This window comes from Lepus europaeus, chromosome 10, assembly GCF_033115175.1.
Source record: "Lepus europaeus isolate LE1 chromosome 10, mLepTim1.pri, whole genome shotgun sequence".
Lineage (NCBI taxonomy): Eukaryota > Metazoa > Chordata > Mammalia > Lagomorpha > Leporidae > Lepus > Lepus europaeus.
Window position 1 is genome coordinate 80727644 of NC_084836.1, and position 17484 is coordinate 80745127.

At 45.4% G+C, this 17484-nt stretch overlaps 1 protein-coding gene across 2 annotated transcripts in view; it reads left to right on the top strand.

Annotated features, from left to right (window-relative positions):
* The window catches only part of RALGAPA2 (Ral GTPase activating protein catalytic subunit alpha 2), a 340680-nt gene that overhangs the window by 188453 nt on the left and 134743 nt on the right, over window positions 1–17484 (top strand). For both annotated transcript variants that reach the window (XM_062203794.1, XM_062203795.1), the window contains exons 25-27: window positions 9911–10039; window positions 10886–10944; window positions 15733–15841. In XM_062203794.1, the coding sequence (XP_062059778.1) occupies window positions 9911–10039; window positions 10886–10944; window positions 15733–15841 (297 nt within the window). The remainder of the gene's footprint in view (window positions 1–9910; window positions 10040–10885; window positions 10945–15732; window positions 15842–17484) is intronic.

The window sequence follows — 17484 nt, forward strand, 5'->3', positions numbered from 1 at the left end:
TGAAGCAGAGCACCTGGGACTTGATTTGGCACTCTGATAAGGAATGCAGGTGCTCCAAGCGGTTACTGACCTCACTGGACCACAGTGCCTACCCCGAACTTTTTCTTAAAGAGAGAAATTGGAAAGCAAAGAGAAAGATGAGCAAAAAGGGATGTATTAAGGAAGGAAGAAAGTATTGACTTTATTCAACTTGCTTTTTCAAGAATAATGACAACGATTTTTCTCACTTTATTTAATTTTTGAAAAAGATTTTAGGATAAAAGTCCCCATATGTTTATTTTTACCACTCAAATCAACATCAAGAAAAAAGGTAGAGGCAGAGCAATCACAGTTCTTTATGGAAATTTTTATTACCTGCCAGGAATGTTCCTATAGAAATGCAGGCACCTTTGCTAGAGATAATATCCCATACAATTCTCTGTGAAAATGCGTCCTTTGACCAGATGAGCCTGCTGAAGTAGCCTTCCAGACATACGATTAGCCAACAGGTATATGAAAAATGCTCAACATCACTGATGCTCAGGGGAAAACAAATTAAACTCACAATGGAACAGTCATCTCACAAGCATTAGAATGGCTATGACTGAAAAAAAAAATGCAAGATAACAAGCTTTGGGGAGAATGTAGAGGAAAGAGAACCCTTGTATGCCATTAGTGGGAATATGAAAGCTCCACAGCCATTATGGATAACTATGAAAGCTCCCCCCAAAGTTACACACAGAATTGTTATATGATCCAGCAGTCTCACATGAAGTATATGTCCAAAATAAACGGAGCCAGCGTCTGGGAGAAAGATTTTCACCCCAGTGTTCACTGCAGCATTGTTCACCATAGCCAAGACAAGTGTCTCTCTCAACAGGTGAATGGATAAAGAAAATGTGATTGTATGTATATGCACAGATACATGCACACACACACAGAGAGAGGAATATTATTCAGCCTTAAAAAATGAAAGGAAATCCCATCATTTTTGACAACTTGAATAATCCTGGAATTCATTATACAAAGTCAAAATAAGCAGGGCACTGGGCAGACGTTTTACCTAGAGGTCAAGAGGCTTATGTCCCCTGTCGGAGTGCTGGGTTAGAGTCCAGCTTCCAGCAAATGCAGTCCTTGGGAGGCAGTGGTAATGGCCCAAGTAAGGTCTCTGCCCCTCTGTGTGACTCGAGTTCCTGGCTTTGGGCTTTGGCCCCAAACAGGGGCTGTTGGAAGCATTTGGGAGACAGCAGAATGCAAATTTCTCTCGAATTAATAGATTAAAAAAAAGTTGCATAAAGGAACATAACTCTTTGAATTACTGTCTTATTTAAACTTGAGGTTTAAAATTTTAGGGGAACTGGTGAGAGGTGTTTGGGTGAGGCACACCTGCTCAGTCAGAAATGTTCAGTTAGCCCAATTAATTACAGTTCCCAGTACTCTTGCTGTATAGGTCTCAGTGTCCTACTGAGACACTGAGAGAGAAAGAGAGAGGGAAAGAGAGCAGGAGAGGGAGAAGGAGAGAGAGAAGGCACACGTCATCAAAAATGGTAGAAACTTATTCACAACATTGTATTTTTTGTAACAGCATAAAACTAAAGCCAATCCAAATAGCCATCAACAGTAGAATGGATAAAGGTGATGGGGTGTGGTCAAGAGATAGAATATAGTATCACAATCAAATACAACAAATATAGAGAGAAGACAAAAAATTTGTACATCATGGACTAGCTTTTACAAATATGTAAGCACAAATACAGTAGTAATGACTTTCTGTGGCTGATCATATTTAACATGATTTTTGTTGTCTTCTTAATTTTCTCCCATGCCGAATTTTCTGATGGTTTATTGCATGTAATCATTTTTAAGATACGTCCTACCTATTCTAGTTGCAATTTCTAGTAATCTATCCCCGATGAAGATGTTTCTGCACATTGATGTTCCTACAGAGCTCTATTTAAAACAGTAAAACTGGAGGAATAGTGTCGGACCCTCGCCGGCGAGGGTCCAACGCAGTCACGACACGGTCACTGTTCATTGGTTCTCAAGGAACTTTCACTCTTTCTCGGTTCTCAAGGAACTTTTACTTGTGGGGGCAGAAGGAAAGTGGGGAGAGAAAAGAAGAGGAGGGGCGGTGGTAGCAGCCACTGGCGGCGGCCGCCGCACTGGCCTGCCCAGATCCCAATGTCCCTTTATGCTGATATCGTCCAATCAGATGAAAGGGCGCGTATAGCCTCAGGTCAAAAGTTCATCTGTTTCACCTGGTTCTTCCTAGTTGTTTATGCAGAGTCCATTCTGTTTCATCTGTTTCACCTGGCTGTTTTCGTAGGCCTTGTGGTCGACCGATTGCTGCAAACCATGTAGAGGAGGTTCCCGCAGGTGGCCAGCCTGCGGTTCCCCACAGAATAGAGCATTAATTAAAAATAATATGGCACAAGCTATAAAATAGACCACACTACTTATTAAAATTGCATTTAATTCTTTTTGCTTTAAGCAGATAAACCATTTTAAGTATGCCAGCATGAAAGATACCAGGAAAACTAGGAGGAGATATATGCACACACACAAACACACACACACTCCATCTTCTCCTTCCAAGGTCAACTCAGAATTAAAGTATGAGATTGAATTTCTTGTTCTTTAGTAACAAACAACAAGGGGAAGAAATTACTCCTCTCCCGTGTGAGGGTAGGCTACATTTTCTAACCACTCAAGTAGAGAAATAATTTTTAATAATATGAAAAACTATTTTTGACATCATAGTTAAACTGAAGCCAGAGCAAAATTTCTAGAAAAAGAAAGATACTCAATTCACATCAGAAAAACTGGGCCAATATTGGGCCAAATTACAAGTATCCAAATTTATTGTGTATCCTATAGAATCTATACAGCTTTTAAATATATATTGTTCAGGTTATTGAAGCTGTATCACTCATGTTTAGCATTCTTTTATTTTTTCATGATATTATAAATCAAAAATAGTCTCTAAGCATTTTAATTAATGCATACACATACATACACATACACATTTGGATAGACAGATGGACAGACAGACGGATGGATGGATGGATAGATAGATTGATAGATAGATACAGGGATTTCTGGATGAGCATTGTGGCCCAGCGGGTTAAGCTGCCACTTGGGAAGCCCCTATCAAATATCTCAGTGCCTGTTTGAATACCTGCTCCTCTGCTTCCAACTCAACTTCCTGCTAAAACTGGGAAGTAGCAGATGATGATTCAAGCACTTCAGTTCCTGCCACCCACATGGGAGACCCAGATGGAGTTCCGGTTCCTGGCTTCAGCCTCACCTAGCTCTAGCTGTTGCGGGCACTTTGGGAGTGAACCAGTGGATTAAAGACAGACACTGTCTCTCTTTCTCTCTCTCTCTCTCTCTCTCTCTGTCACTCTATTGCATTACCTTTCAAATAAGCATTTAAAAATGAAGAAATGAGAAAAATAAAATAAACGCTGAAGTTAAAAAAATACAACAAATGTCAACTATGTAACAATACCGAGTGGAAGAAGTCAAACACAGGAGAATGTGCGCTCTTAATTTCATTTATGTAAAGTTCAAGAGCAAACAAAACTAGTCTGCAGTGTCACAAGGTGGACCAGTGGTTTCTTGGGGGGAGGGCGGAAGAGGGGGTCCAGGAGATCACGGAGGAGATCATGACCTGTCATCATGGCCCCGCCACCCCCCCATGCTCTCAGAAATGGCACCCATTCAGTTTCCTAAACCAGGGGTGGGGAACATTGTTCCTGTCAAGGGCCATTTGGATATTTGTAACGCCATCCGCGAGCCACACAAAACTTGTCAGCTTCAAAATGAGCCCGCTATAGATTGGATTCCACGTCCTGCCTGCCAGCGGTCACCTTGGCAGAGCCAGACCACGTGAGCGGGGCACACCCCAGCCCTGTTCTGAGCAGCAAAGGCTCCTGTTGTCAGCAAAAGCTTTTTTTCCCTGGACTCAAACACTTCACAAATCTAATCACTTGGATACGCTGAAGGAAAGGGGAGGAGAGCCAAGTGGATTGATAATTTGGGGAAATACATTTGCTCACTTGGAAATCCCAATGTCCATTAAAACGTGAACGGCTCCAGTGTCGCCGTAGCAGCTTTTCTCTGGAGTCTTTGTTTCTCCCTGTTGGCCCCAGCGGACCACTCCTTTGGAACTGCTGCCTCTGACCCTTTTATCCACTGGTCCCCGACACCTGCCTCTGGTTGTCATGGAGATGCATCAACTCCATCCCTCCAGGCAGAGCACCACTTGCCTGAGACTCTGTTTCTCCTGCCCGTGCAGCGTCGTCACCGAGGCCCCACAGCCCAGCATCACGCCAGACCATAGGCCCTAGGATCATGGCCATTCCTCTCCACTGCCACTAATGCTCCCTCCTTTCCAGCCCTGGTCATGTGTTCACCAGGCCTGTTGTGGTGGTCTGTAAGGTCTATAAGGTCCCAGACCCAAGAATCAGCCTCACCCCTGAAGCCGTCATTTCCACCCTTCTCCAGCGTGAGTTTCCAGGATGTTCAGTGAGCTTGGTCCCCCAGCAGTTGGCACTGGGTGTACAGTGAGCTTGACCCCCCAGCAGTTGGCACTGGGTGTACAGTGAGCACAGTCCCCAGCAGTTGGCACTGGGTGTACAGTGAGCACAGTCCCCCAGCAGTTAGCACTGGGCATACAGTGAGCATAGTCCCCAGCAGTTAGCACTGGGTATACAGTGAGGATGGTCCCCCAGCAGTTAGCACTGCGTGTACAGTGAGCTTGGTCCCCCAGCAGTTAGCACTGGGTGTACAGTGAGGATGGTCCCCCAGCAGCTGGCACTGGGTATACAGTGAGCACAGTCCCCAGCAGTTGGCACTGGGTGTACAGTGATAATGGTCTCCCAGCAGTTGGCACTGGGTTTACAGTGAGCACAGTCCCCAGCAGTTAGCATTGGGTGTACAGTGAGCACAGTCCCCAGCAGTTAGCACTGGGCATACAGTGAGCATGGTCCCCAGCAATTAGCACTGGGTGTACAGTGAGGATGGTCCCCCAGCAGTTGGCACTGGGTGTACAGTGAGCACGGTCCCCCAGCAGTTGGCACTGGGTGTACAGTGAGCACGGTCCCCCAGCAGTTGGCACTGGGTGTACAGTGAGCACGGTCCCCAGCAGTTAGCACTGGGTGTACAGTGAGCATAGTCCCCAGCAGTTAGCACTGGGTATACAGTGAGGATGGTCCCCCAGCAGTTAGCACTGCGTGTACAGTGAGCTTGGTCCCCCAGCAGTTGGCACTGGGTGTACAGTGAGTTTGATCCCCCAGCAGTTAGCACTGGGTGTACAGTGAGGATGGTCCCCCAGCAGTTAGCACTGCGTGTACAGTGATAATGGTCTCCCAGCAGTTAGCACTGGGTGTACAGTGAGGATGGTCCCCCAGCAGCTGGCACTGGGTATACAGTGAGCACAGTCCCCAGCAGTTGGCACTGGGTGTACAGTGATAATGGTCTCCCAGCAGTTGGCACTGGGTTTACAGTGAGCACAGTCCCCAGCAGTTAGCATTCGGTGTACAGTGAGCACAGTCCCCAGCAGTTAGCACTGGGCATACAGTGAGCATGGTCCCCAGCAATTAGCACTGGGTGTACAGTGAGCATGGTCCCCCAGCAGTTGGCACTGGGTGTACAGTGAGCACGGTCCCCAGCATTTAGCACTGGGTGTACAGTGAGCTTGACCCCCCAGCAGTTGGCACTGGGTATACGGTGAGCACAGTCCCCCAGCAGTTGGCACTGGGTGTACAGTGAGCACGGTCCCCAGCAGTTAGCACTGGGTGTCATTTCTCCATTCTCATAAAAGCTCATTTTTGGTAGCAGGACCTGTGGGGCAGGCACTTTCAGGGGCTCTGCAGCCCGTTGGTCTCCCCTTCCCTGCCAGGGTGGCTGACCCCAGCGAGGCATTGCATACTCTCCACCTCGGCTCAGGCAGCCCCCTCTGCCTGGAATTCCCTTTCCATTCTTGATCTCATAATTCAAGTGAGTCAGTCCCAAGTTCATTTCAGGTACATTGCCTGTATTTGTCTATCCTTGGGCAATGTACGTTAACTGCGTGGGCCTCATTTTCCTTGTCTGTCAAAATTTGGGCCTGCTGTAAACTCAGCTATAACATCTATTTAAATTCTAATATCATGCATCTAGCATCGCATCTAAAATTCCACAGTGCAGGCCGTGCTCACACACTGCACAGTCATTCAGAGCTGCTCTGAGAAAGAACAGACATCAACAAAGACCAAACCAGGGTGTCCAGAGAACGAAGAGCCCCAGTTAGTGAGGAGAGGCAGGCGAGGTTCTGGGAAGCATTTACTGTGACAGATCTACCACGGGTCAGCACCTGGCCTGGATGAGTACGGCAGGGTCCTTCAAGGAATCCGACATGTAGACTAAGTGTTGCTATTTGCAAAGCTGTTGCCAGCACTTGTGGATCATATACAGGACCCAGAGAGGCACCAGTATGGGAACAGTTAATTCTGCCAGGAAAGCAGCGGAGGGGAAGACACATACCAGAAAAGTCTTAGTGGAAGAAGCGATGCTGAAACAGAGACCCAAAAGGTGATCAGTGTTCACCCCGGTAAATGAGGAGAGCAGCAGCCACCCCTCATCTCCCAGCAGTGCTTGCTGGCCGTCCTGGGACTGGAGAAGTGACCAGGACGGAGACCCTCCTCTTCACAGCGGGTTCATGGCATTACATGAATACTTGACGTGTCAGCAATGATGAATGCAGAGAGAAAACTCAAAGCAAGGATGCTGGGAATGCAGAGGTAAAATGCCCAATGGCTTGAATTTGCCTTAAATATTCAAAGTGGAAAAGTTGAAGTAACTTTAGTGCTGAAGAAATGAAAAGGCATGAGTGGTAAAAATCTTGAACCTAGGTGTTCAAGATACACACACATACATATCTATATTTTTATGTTTAAAGATTTCTTAACATAAAAATAAAAGTAGAAGCAGTAGGAAGAGAACAGAGAGTGATGGAGGCGGGCAGGGTACTGCTACCATAGGATTCCAGAAGAACATTGATCAGGTGGGTTGGTTATAGGAGCTGCCTCCTTGACCCTGAGTGGAGATGTCAGACAAGCAGTGGGACCTACGGATCTGGAGTTCAGGAAGGACATCTGGAATCCAAGATTGTTGGGAACTGACAGTGTGTAGGAGGCATTTGAATCCATTGCTCTAAATGTCCCTTGGGAGTGAGTGATCATAGATGGACGAGGGGAGAAGTGAAGGAGTTGTGCCCAGCATCGCAAAGACTCAATCGTGGGGAAGTGGCAGGGGTCAGGTCTCCTTGGGAAGCAAGGCAGGTGACCCAGAGGAGCATGATCAAAGTGTCCCCAGATGCACCAGGAACCATCGACGACATGAATGCCTGCTGAGATCAGCAGTGGACGATGCCCATTGGGTTTACGTTGTCGAAATGATGCAACCAAAAGCTCTACTCCCGGCCCAACTCTTAACTTGCTGCTCTTGCAGTTTTGACTCTTTATATGGAAAAAGTGAAATAAAGCATAAAAGATCCTGTGAGCCCTCCCTGATGCTGTCACCCATCCTGAGCTATCGCCGCTCAGGCCTAGGCTGCACTTCAGTGACTGCCTGACACTGTCCCCCCCCCCCCCCCGCCCCCGGCAGCACCCACTGGCTCTGCAGTCCCCAGCCTCACCCCTCAGCCAGAATGAGATGAGAATGGTACCTTGCTCTGTGGGTCTCCTCCCAGGTGGCCTGGCGCCTTTCTCAGACTCCTCCAGCTGAAGCTGCCCACCCCTGCGTACACACTCACCTGCCCTCTGGGCTCTGTGCCCCATTCGGAGTTCCGTGGGCCCCCTGGGTCCTCTGCCTTTGCCTCTGTTGCCTCATTCCCTCGCTCACTGCCAGCCCGCCTGCCTCTCACTCCTCTGGCTCTGAGGCAGTGTTTCCTGGCCGTCCTGAGCAGAACTGGTCATTGCCTCACCTAATAGACTATCTCCATGTTTTTTATTGTATTTTATTTACCTGTGTACTTAAGAGAGCCAAGTCTGGTCAAAATTGCAATCCGGGGCCCACAGAGCATCCCTGGTATATTGCTTTCATACCACACATCTCACTGAACTACGTAACTGTAACTGACTCTCTTCTTCTACCCCACACACGTGCTCCCATATCTGGGGAAGAAAGCTCAATTTTCTTTCATACCCTGAGTGCTCAACAGGATAGGCCCAGTGTGAACATGGGGTGGGTAGCCTCCGCTCACATCCAGGATCCATCACTCAGGAGCCGTATGACTTTGTAAAGCTACTTCTGGGGCAGGCTTCTGGCCGAGGTTAAGGTGCTGCCTGGGGGCCGGCTCAGCAGCTCACTAGACTAATCCTCCGCCTGTGGCACCAGCACATGGGGTTCTAGTCCCGGTCGGGGCACCGAATTCTTTCCCGGTTGCTCCTCTTCCAGCCCAGCTCTCTGCTGTGGCCCGGGAAGGCAGTGGAGGATGACCCAAGTGCTTGGGCCCTGCACCCACATGGGAGACCAGGAGAAGCACCTGGCTCTTGGCTTCGGATCAGCGCGGTGCACTGGCCGCAGCGTGCTGGCCGCAGCGGCCATTGGAGGGTGAACCAACGGTAAAGGAAGACCTTTCTCTCTGTCTCTCTCTCTCACTGTCCACTCTGCCTGTCAAAAAATAAATAAATAAATAAATGGTGCTGCCTGGGATGCCCACTTCCCATAGCAGAGTACTTTGAGTTCCAGCTTCACCCCCAATTCCGGCTTCCTGCTAGTGTGCACTCTGGGAAGCAACTGGTGCTGGCTCAATCAGTGTGGTCCCTGCCACCCACATGGGAGACCCAGACTGAAGTCCTGGCACCTGGACTGATGAGCATCTAGGGGGTGAATCAGCAGATGCAGACGGGAGATCTCTCTACCCCTGTCTTCTTTCTTTCCTCCATCTCTCTCTCTCTCTCTCTCTCTCTCTCTCTCTCTCTCTCTCTCCCTTCCTTCTCCTTCCTTCTCTCCCCTTAAATAAATATATTAAAAAAAAAAAACTTCTCTGAGCCTCCGTTTTCTCTCTGGAGAATGGAAATGATAATAGTATCTACTCCGTTGAGTCATTGAAGGGATTATATAAGGAAATGCTTGTACAGCACATGGAACACTGCCTAGCACAGAGTGAGAACTTAAGCCTTAGCAGCCATTGGTACAACTATTAGGTAATAGATTGATGGATGAGTGGACAGATGAGTGAGTGGCTGCATGACACACCTTTGCAGTCCTGGCCAGTGCCCCCATTCTTGGCTAATCCCAGCTGCTGGGAAGTGCTGGCTGAATTGACATCTGATGAAATAACTCCTTTAGTATGTACTTAATTCTAATAATGGACAAATAAACGATTAGCATGTCACTAGATGTAGTGATAGAATGTCTCATCGTTTGTTATTTTGCAGTGTGGTCCTTGGTGAAACGCAAGACATTTGGTAGAGAAACTACTTTCTCATAGTCCCTCCAATCTCACTTCCTTATGAGTTCCTCAGTTGTTCTTCACAGCAAAAATAATAATATAATAACGAGGAGGAGGAGGACGCCCTGCTTTTTTGAAAGCAGTGGCACTAAGGCAGTGTAAAGCAGTAAAGACTGAATCCTTTGCCTTTCTAACTCTAAATGACCTCTGCAGGCCAGTTTTCACGTCCCAGTACAGTAAGATGTTCCATTCCTTGAAAATTTTCATTTAAGCAGACGTTGCTTGCTTAAGTATGTACCTAAGAGAAAATTACCAGGCATGGTTTGATTTTTCTGATCTAGGATAAAATTAATTATAAAGATTTCCCTTTCAAAACCACAAAGAAGTGAAACATGTTACTTATCTGAAGTTTCGATTTTACAAAAAAAAAAAAAAAAAAAACAAAAACAAAAAAAAAAACAATGGCTGTGTTTCACTTCTTGTGAGCAGGCGCCTCGATTGGAAGCCCTCACCATCCTCGGTTCCCTCGTCTGCTTTCCAAATACCTACCAGGAGCTTCCTTTGCTGCAGTCAGTGCAAGAAGTGAGTGAGGTCATGACAGGAAGCGAAGATGTCAAGGTACATAATGCATTTGCCTGGATCCTGAGGTTAGCATTCTGTAATTCTAGCTGTGTGATTGTATCTCCACTGTTACGCATTGGTCTACTTAACCCTGAAGTCCTGCTATATCTCTTAAGTGTTTTAATGGTTGTTTTTGTTTTTTTTTTTTTAAGAAGGTTGTTTTTTAGGGAGCTATGAACGTATTAGATTCAGAGCATATTGCATTTAGACCAGATAGCTATATTCCTTGGGTGTTTTTATTAGATCTGTTTATCATGTGTAGGGATCATAATTATGTAATGAATCATCCTTTGTAATAATTTTATTAGCTTAGTTATGCAGCATTCATGCATCAAATGAATTTATAAGAAATAATTGAAATAAGCTAAATATTCAGTCCTATTGTTGGCCTGATTAAATACTATTAATAACTTGAATTTCCTTGTAGAATAATAGTAAGCATTTTTTCTTTTCTCATCTGACTTTGGGGCATCCAGAAATACATTTCAAATCTCAGAATCAATCAATCTGTAATCCATGATTACAATATATAATCCAGTGTATAATATGTGATCCTAATAAAATAAAAGAAACCTGAGATTTTCCTACCTGGAAGTCTCATTTGCTTTGCCAAGTTTTTGTCATGTCCTCCAGGCTGAGCGGACCGCCAGGAGGGCCCCTGCAGAGAGCTCCATCACGCTCTGCCCGAGCCCAGCGCTCCCTGTCCCCAGGTTCTCCCTGGTGCAGGACACCCCTGAGCCCTGTGGTGCTCCAGCAGCTCCTGGCTGCCTGAACACGGCCAGAACATGCGGAAAACCAGCGCTTGACACTGAGTTTTTATTTTACTTAATTTTGTGTTTTTAGCATTACCTCATAAATATTTTACTGAAGAATGCCACAGAGGAACCAAATGAATGTGCAAGGTAAATGTTGAATAAGAGGTAAATTATTTCAGAATTTTAAGGTGCACATTGATGTGTAAAAGTTAATATTAAAAAACTTGTATTCTTTCACATTGCTTTTTCTTATACTAAAAAGTATAGTAAGAATTATGTCAGGAATTTGATACCTGATTATGTAAAACAACAACGGTAAGTGAAAATAGTAAGATACAGAGGATTATCCTGTGTCAGAAAAGCAAAGTTTAAAAAAATGTATTCTTTGATTTTTCAACAAGAAAGAAAATGAAAGAATAAATCAAAAATTCAGGGGCTGGCACTGTGGTCTAGCAGGTAAAGCCACCACCTGCAGTGCCAGCATCCCGTGTGGGCACCGGTTTGAGCCCAGCTACTCTACTTCTGACCCACCTCTCTGTTATGGCCTGGGAAAGCAGTGGAAGATGGTCCAAGTGCTTCGGCCCCTGCACCCACATGAGAGACAAGTAAAGAAGCTCCTGGCTGCTGACTTCAGATCGGCCCAGCTCCAGCCGTTGTGGTCACTTGGGGAGTGAACCAGTGGATGGAACATTTCTCTCTCTCTCTCTTTGCCTCTGCCTCTCTGTAACTCTGCCTTTCAAATAAATAAATCTTTTAAAAAATACTGTATACATATATGACCTTTTTGAATTTTTGAATTTTTTAGAAGATTTATTTATTTATTTAGAGAAAGAGAGGGAGAGAGAGAGATTGTATATCTGCTGGTTCACTCCCTAAATGGCTGAAACAGCCAGGGCTGGACCAGGCCAAAGCCAGGACCCTGGAATTCTACCCAGGTCTCCCATGTGGGTGGCAGGGGCCCCAAGCACTTGGGTCATCCACCACTGCTTTCCCAGGCACATTAGCTGGGAACTGGATCACAAATGGCACAGCCAGGACTTGAACCCGTGACCTTAAGGGATGCTGGTGTCAACAGTTAATAGCCCAGCCTGTGCCCCAGTGCAGGTCCCTAGGGTAGTGATTTTAATTGGTGATGGTTTTGTACCCCTGGAGATATTTGGCAACGTCCTGAAACATCTTGGTTGCTTCTGCCAGGTGCCTGGGGTTGCTAGTAGTCCAGGCTGATGAGAAGTTCTCTGGGCTACCTATACAATGACAGGTTACTACTTCTTCCCCCAGGGGGATGGTGCTGGAGGGAAACAGCTGTCTCTGACACAGCTTCCTACCCTGCACAGTCACCAGAAGCCTGTTCCGCCTCTTGCTCCCTCCTGGGAGTTGGCTGATGCTCTGCTCCCTCTCTCATTCCATGGCTCATCACTATCTCATTCGCCCTTTGATGATTTTAAAATTCTTTTTCTTTTGTATTTTGTCCGACCTCTTCGGTGGATGGTTGAATCTAAATTTTCCAGTCTGCATTACCAGAAGCTATAGACACATTGTCAGTCTGATAATATTGAACTAACCTTGCCACTTGGGGAAAACCCAGCTTAGCTGATAGGTTCCTGGATCGGAGTTGGAGACTTTCATTCAGGAAAGCTGCTTTTATCTTCCTGATCTGTAATTTCCCTCCCACATCCTGCCCATGTAGGGTCTGGTTTAAGTCACAAAGTTTCACAAAACAAATCAAGCACTGTCCATTCTCTCGAGTCGGGAAGGTTCTTATACAATTAATGCTCTTCTGTATTTAGTGGACCTTGATAGTAAAATTATCTACATCTGGTATCTTTCTTGGTGAGAACGTTAAACCATCGACTCATTATCTTCAGTGAGTTTAGGAATATTAAGTATCTCATCATTTTTTGAATTTTTGGAAGTTTTGATACACTAAATGTTTTAGGAATTTGCTCATTTCATCTAAGTTTTGAGATACATTGGTATCCAAGTTCTCTCTTTTGTCCTTTTTTTTCCTCTTTCAGTCCTATCATTATCTCAACTTTTTAATTCCTGACACTCCCTGTATATTCTCTTTTTATTTTTTTTTAAGATTTATTTATTTATTTGAAAGAGTTACACAGAGAGAGAAGGAGAGGGAGAGAGGGAAGGGGGTGAGAGAGAGAGAGATATGTCTTCCATCTGCTGGTTCACTTCTCAATTGGCCACAACGGCTGGAGCTGTGCTGATCAGGAGCCAGGAGTTTCTTCTGGGTCTCCCATGTGGATGCAGGGGCCCAAGGACTTGGGCCATCTTCTACTGCTTTCCCAGGCCATAGCAGAGAGCTGGATTGGAAATAGAGCAGCCAGGGCTCGAACCGGCACCCATATGGGATATCAGCATCACAGGTGGCGGCTTTATCCGCTATACCACAGCACTAGCCTCTATTTGTTATGTTGCAAACTTAGTATGTTGATTATCAGCATTTCTCCTTTACAAATATAAACAGTTCAGATTATATGTTTAGTTCCAGGTGCTACTTTATTTGAATTCTATGTGTTAATATTTAATTATTTTCTATTCCAAATAATTTAGTTTCCATTCTGATTTCTCCTTTGTATCGTGAGTTATTTAGAAACATGTTTCTTAATTTGCAAACACATGGTTATATCTTTTTACTTCTGATGACTTAAATAATTGCATTGTGGATCAAAATGTTATCTGGTAACAGTCTTTGAAATTATTAAGATATGCTTGATGGCCCAATATTTAGTCAGTCTTTACAAATGTTTTACATATGTGCTTGAAAATAATGTATACACTACTGTTTAATTGTTAGGTATAAAATTACAGGCATGTCTATCATAAAATTTTTAAAATCACATGCTTCAAATATTCTTAGTCTTTATGACTCTTCTCACCAGCTTCATCATTTACTGAAAGAGATGTTAAAATCCCCCCTATTATGATATATTATATATTTCCCATTATAAATATATCAAATTTTGCTTTATATGTTTTAGGCTATATTAATAGTTGCACAGAAGTTTAAAATTGTCCTATTGCTGTAATGAGTCAGATCTTATATTTATGTAGTAATCTTTATTTCTAAGAATGAGTTTTTAATCTTAAAGACTACTTTCTGATACTGATTTAACTTTTTATCACACTTTCCATTCTTTTGAATTAACTTTTTATATTCCCCTTCTCTTAGTTCTGTTTGCAAAAGCTGTCTACTTGAACTTTGTTGGTGTTTGTTGTGTGATCTTTCACTTGAAGCCTTCATTCACTTACATTTGTTATAATTACTGATCTCTGGATGAGTTCTTTCATCTTGTTTTAGAGATTTATTTATTTATTTGAAACACAGAGTGACAGAGACAGAGGGAAGGAGAGGAGGGGGGTGGGGGAGAGGGAGAGAGAGGTCTTCCATCCACTGGTTCACTCCCCAGAGGCCTGCAACAGCTGGGGCGGGACCTGGCCAAGGAACCCAAGTGCTTGGGCCATCATCTGATGCTCGCTGGGTGCACTAGCAGGGAGCTGGACCGGAAGTGGAGGAGCCGGGGCTGGAGCAGCCCTCGATGTCAGATGCGGCTGTCCCAAGTGGCTGCTGTGCCGCAGTGCCCACCCTCTTCCCTCTTCATTTATACTTTGTTTTTAGCTGATTCTTCTCAGTGCTGCTTTCATTTCTCCTTACTTCCTCCCCCTCTTTTTCTCTCTTTTATTTGGGTGAGGGGAAGGGAGGATTTTCCTCCACCTTTATTATTTCCTGTATTTTTTCTTAAGAAATCAGAGACCTCCTTTAATTCTTTCAGATCATTCCATCAGTTCTCAGATGCGTCCTTAACGTCCCAGCTCTGAAACTGGCCTCTCCTTAGCGTCCTGCTGCACAGCAGCCATTCCTTAGCCCGTACTCTGAGTTTGCCTGCACCTCACTGCAGCTGGTCCTGCCCTTTGTCCTTTGCTGACTGCTCCTCCTCCACCTCACCTCTGAACAGCAGAGCACCTCGGGGTTTAGGCCTGTGCTCTCCCCTTGACTTTCTGGATGCTCTCAGCCATTCTTCACCAATCTTTAAAAACCATCATCTTGCTAATGATCTCCGGTTTACTTACCTTATATGTATTCAGACTCGCATATTAAACTGCCTACTTGCCATCTCAACTTGGATCTGTTAGCAAGCTTACCATAGCCATAACTGAAACGTGGAATTCCCTCTGGCCCCCCAGAACCTGGCCATGCCACAGACTTCATCTCAGCGAGCGGCACCCCATCTACCCAGGTTGTCAATCCAGAAACCTGGGGACAATCCTTGGTTTCCCTTTTTTTCAACACCTACCCCATTTAAAAACATCAAAAACTCTTGGCAGTTCCCCCACCCCACCTTGTTTTCTTCAGTGTAGAAAACCACGTTTCTGTGAAGTTAAGAATAGGATAGAAATGCTTATAGTCTGAGGAGTTTTCTTTGAAGAGTATTTTGTTCTAGCACATTGTTTAAAAGAAATGAAATTATTTCAGAAAGTTGTATTCAAATATGCTTTAAAATAAAATGCAGGGTTTCTCTTATGTTTGTAGTCCACATTATATCTGTTATTGTAAGGAAAACAGTTACAGATTCTGTAGTCCATGTTTTTGATTGTTCCTCAAAAGTATATTGAAACAATAAAATGTAGTAACAAATTAGTTTCAACAAAAACAAATGATGTGTGGACTGTGACAATTAACAGGAAATATGTCATTTGTTTCATTAAATATTTAAGTATGAACCATGACCGATATTTGTATTGTCCTGAAAACTGGCCTTAGTGAGGGCTTCTGATCTTTTCCTTCAAGAAGACATTCTGCTAATTATAAATAATTTTTGCTATTCTGCATAAACATGTTTAGAATGTCTTATTATTTTTAAATTGTATAAAGAACATACTAAGTTTCATGAGAGCTTTTCTCATTTCCTGCTTTCTAAAAAGGTGCGTTGCCATCTGCTCGCTGGGCGTGTGGATATGTGAAGAGCTTGCGCAGTGTACAAGCCATCCTCAGGTGAAAGACGCCATCAACGTGATAGGTGTGACTTTGAAGGTATTCCCAACTCATGATGTTTCCCTGACACTAAGCTAGATCGCGGGCTTTCAACCAGCGTTCACTGGAGTTAGCCCCATCCTGGTTGTGATTCCGAACTCCTCTTCTGAGGGCCAAGTGAGCAGGCATGTTGAGGTTCCCAACAGACACCACCGAGGGCTGCATCTTCATTGGTAGCAGCCACCAGGCCGTCAGTAGCCTGCCCTGTGTGTTCCCGGGCCAAGCCCAGTGGCCGAATGGTGTTCTGGTGGCTGGGCAGCTGCTGTGGCACGGAGGACACTTTGTCCCATGTGTGGAGGGGGAGAGAGCAGGTAACAAGAAAGTGAGATTTTTGTGCTCTGGCCTCTTCCGCAGCTCTGAGAGAGGCCTCCACAGTTTCCAGTTAGGAGCCCATGGTGTTCACCATCCAGCTGAACCTTGGGCACTTTTATGATGTCTGCCTTTCTTTGTTAATAAAAGAAGAGCTGTCACATAGTGAGCACTCACACAGGGCCAGAATGATAGGAAGCTCTCTAAATACTTTCATTAACCTCACTGACAGCTCTGCAAGGACCAGATTACAATCCTTATTTTATACCAGAGATAATCAAGACGCAGAGAAAGTAAGTCAGAAGCCGTAGCGCACACAGATACAAACAATGGGACCAGCACTGATGCTATAATTGAACTTCTGTGTGTGCCCTTCAGCTGCTTCCAAAAACCAGAACTCAGCTTCTGCAGGGTTCTTTCCTGGCTTCTGCTCTAACACAGTGATAATAATAAGCATTGCCATTGTTAGTCCTCTGGAACTGCCAGCACCGCACTGAGGGTCTGGGGGAGGTTCTCAGTTGTGAGATGAGTGTGTCCCCATTTTCCCTGTGGAGGGGCGGAAGTGTGGGAGACTGGTTCAAGGCTGTGGAGTGAGCACCTGGCCAAGCTGCAGTTCAAAACCCGAGCCATCCATGGGACACCAGTATCCAGGCTCTTCTTGCTCGCCTTCCTTGGCTGCCTGCCATGTGCAGCTGCAGCAGTCACAGCAGCTCCAGTTAGCACGTGGGTCAGTCATCGCCAGGCCAGTGACAGCCGCCGTGCCACCTCTGTGCCCTGTTGGCTGCAGCTCATGGCATAGCCAGTCAGTAGCGCCCCTGCCCTAGGCTTGGCATCCAGCGTCGCCTGATGGAACTCAGTGCCTCTAGCTCCCCAAGCATATGCTCTGATCATCCCCCTCTATCACCTGTGCTCCCCCTTGCCTCCTCCACAACACTTGAGGCAGGGTCGGGAGCACCCCAGTTATGGTTTAACTCACAGGAGCTGGAAAAGTCATTGTGGTGCTACCTCTGTTAAGGAATTGAAAAATTATTGAACCATATAAGAATATTCCCTCTGACCCCAGTCAGGTGCTGACCCCTGACCTTTGTCAGCATCTTTAGTCCTTTGGGAAACCCTATGAAGTGAAGTGTCACTGCCATCTCCAGTTCAAGATGAGGAAAATGAGCCATCTGGGAGCCCAAGAGAGAGAAAGAGAAAGATCCTCCATCGGCTGGTTCACCTCCCAAATGTCCGCAATAGCCAGGGCTGGGCCAGGCCAAAGCCAGGAACCTGGAACTCCATCCAGGTCTCCCACGTGGGTGCAGGAGCCCAAGCACATGGGCCATCTTCTGCTG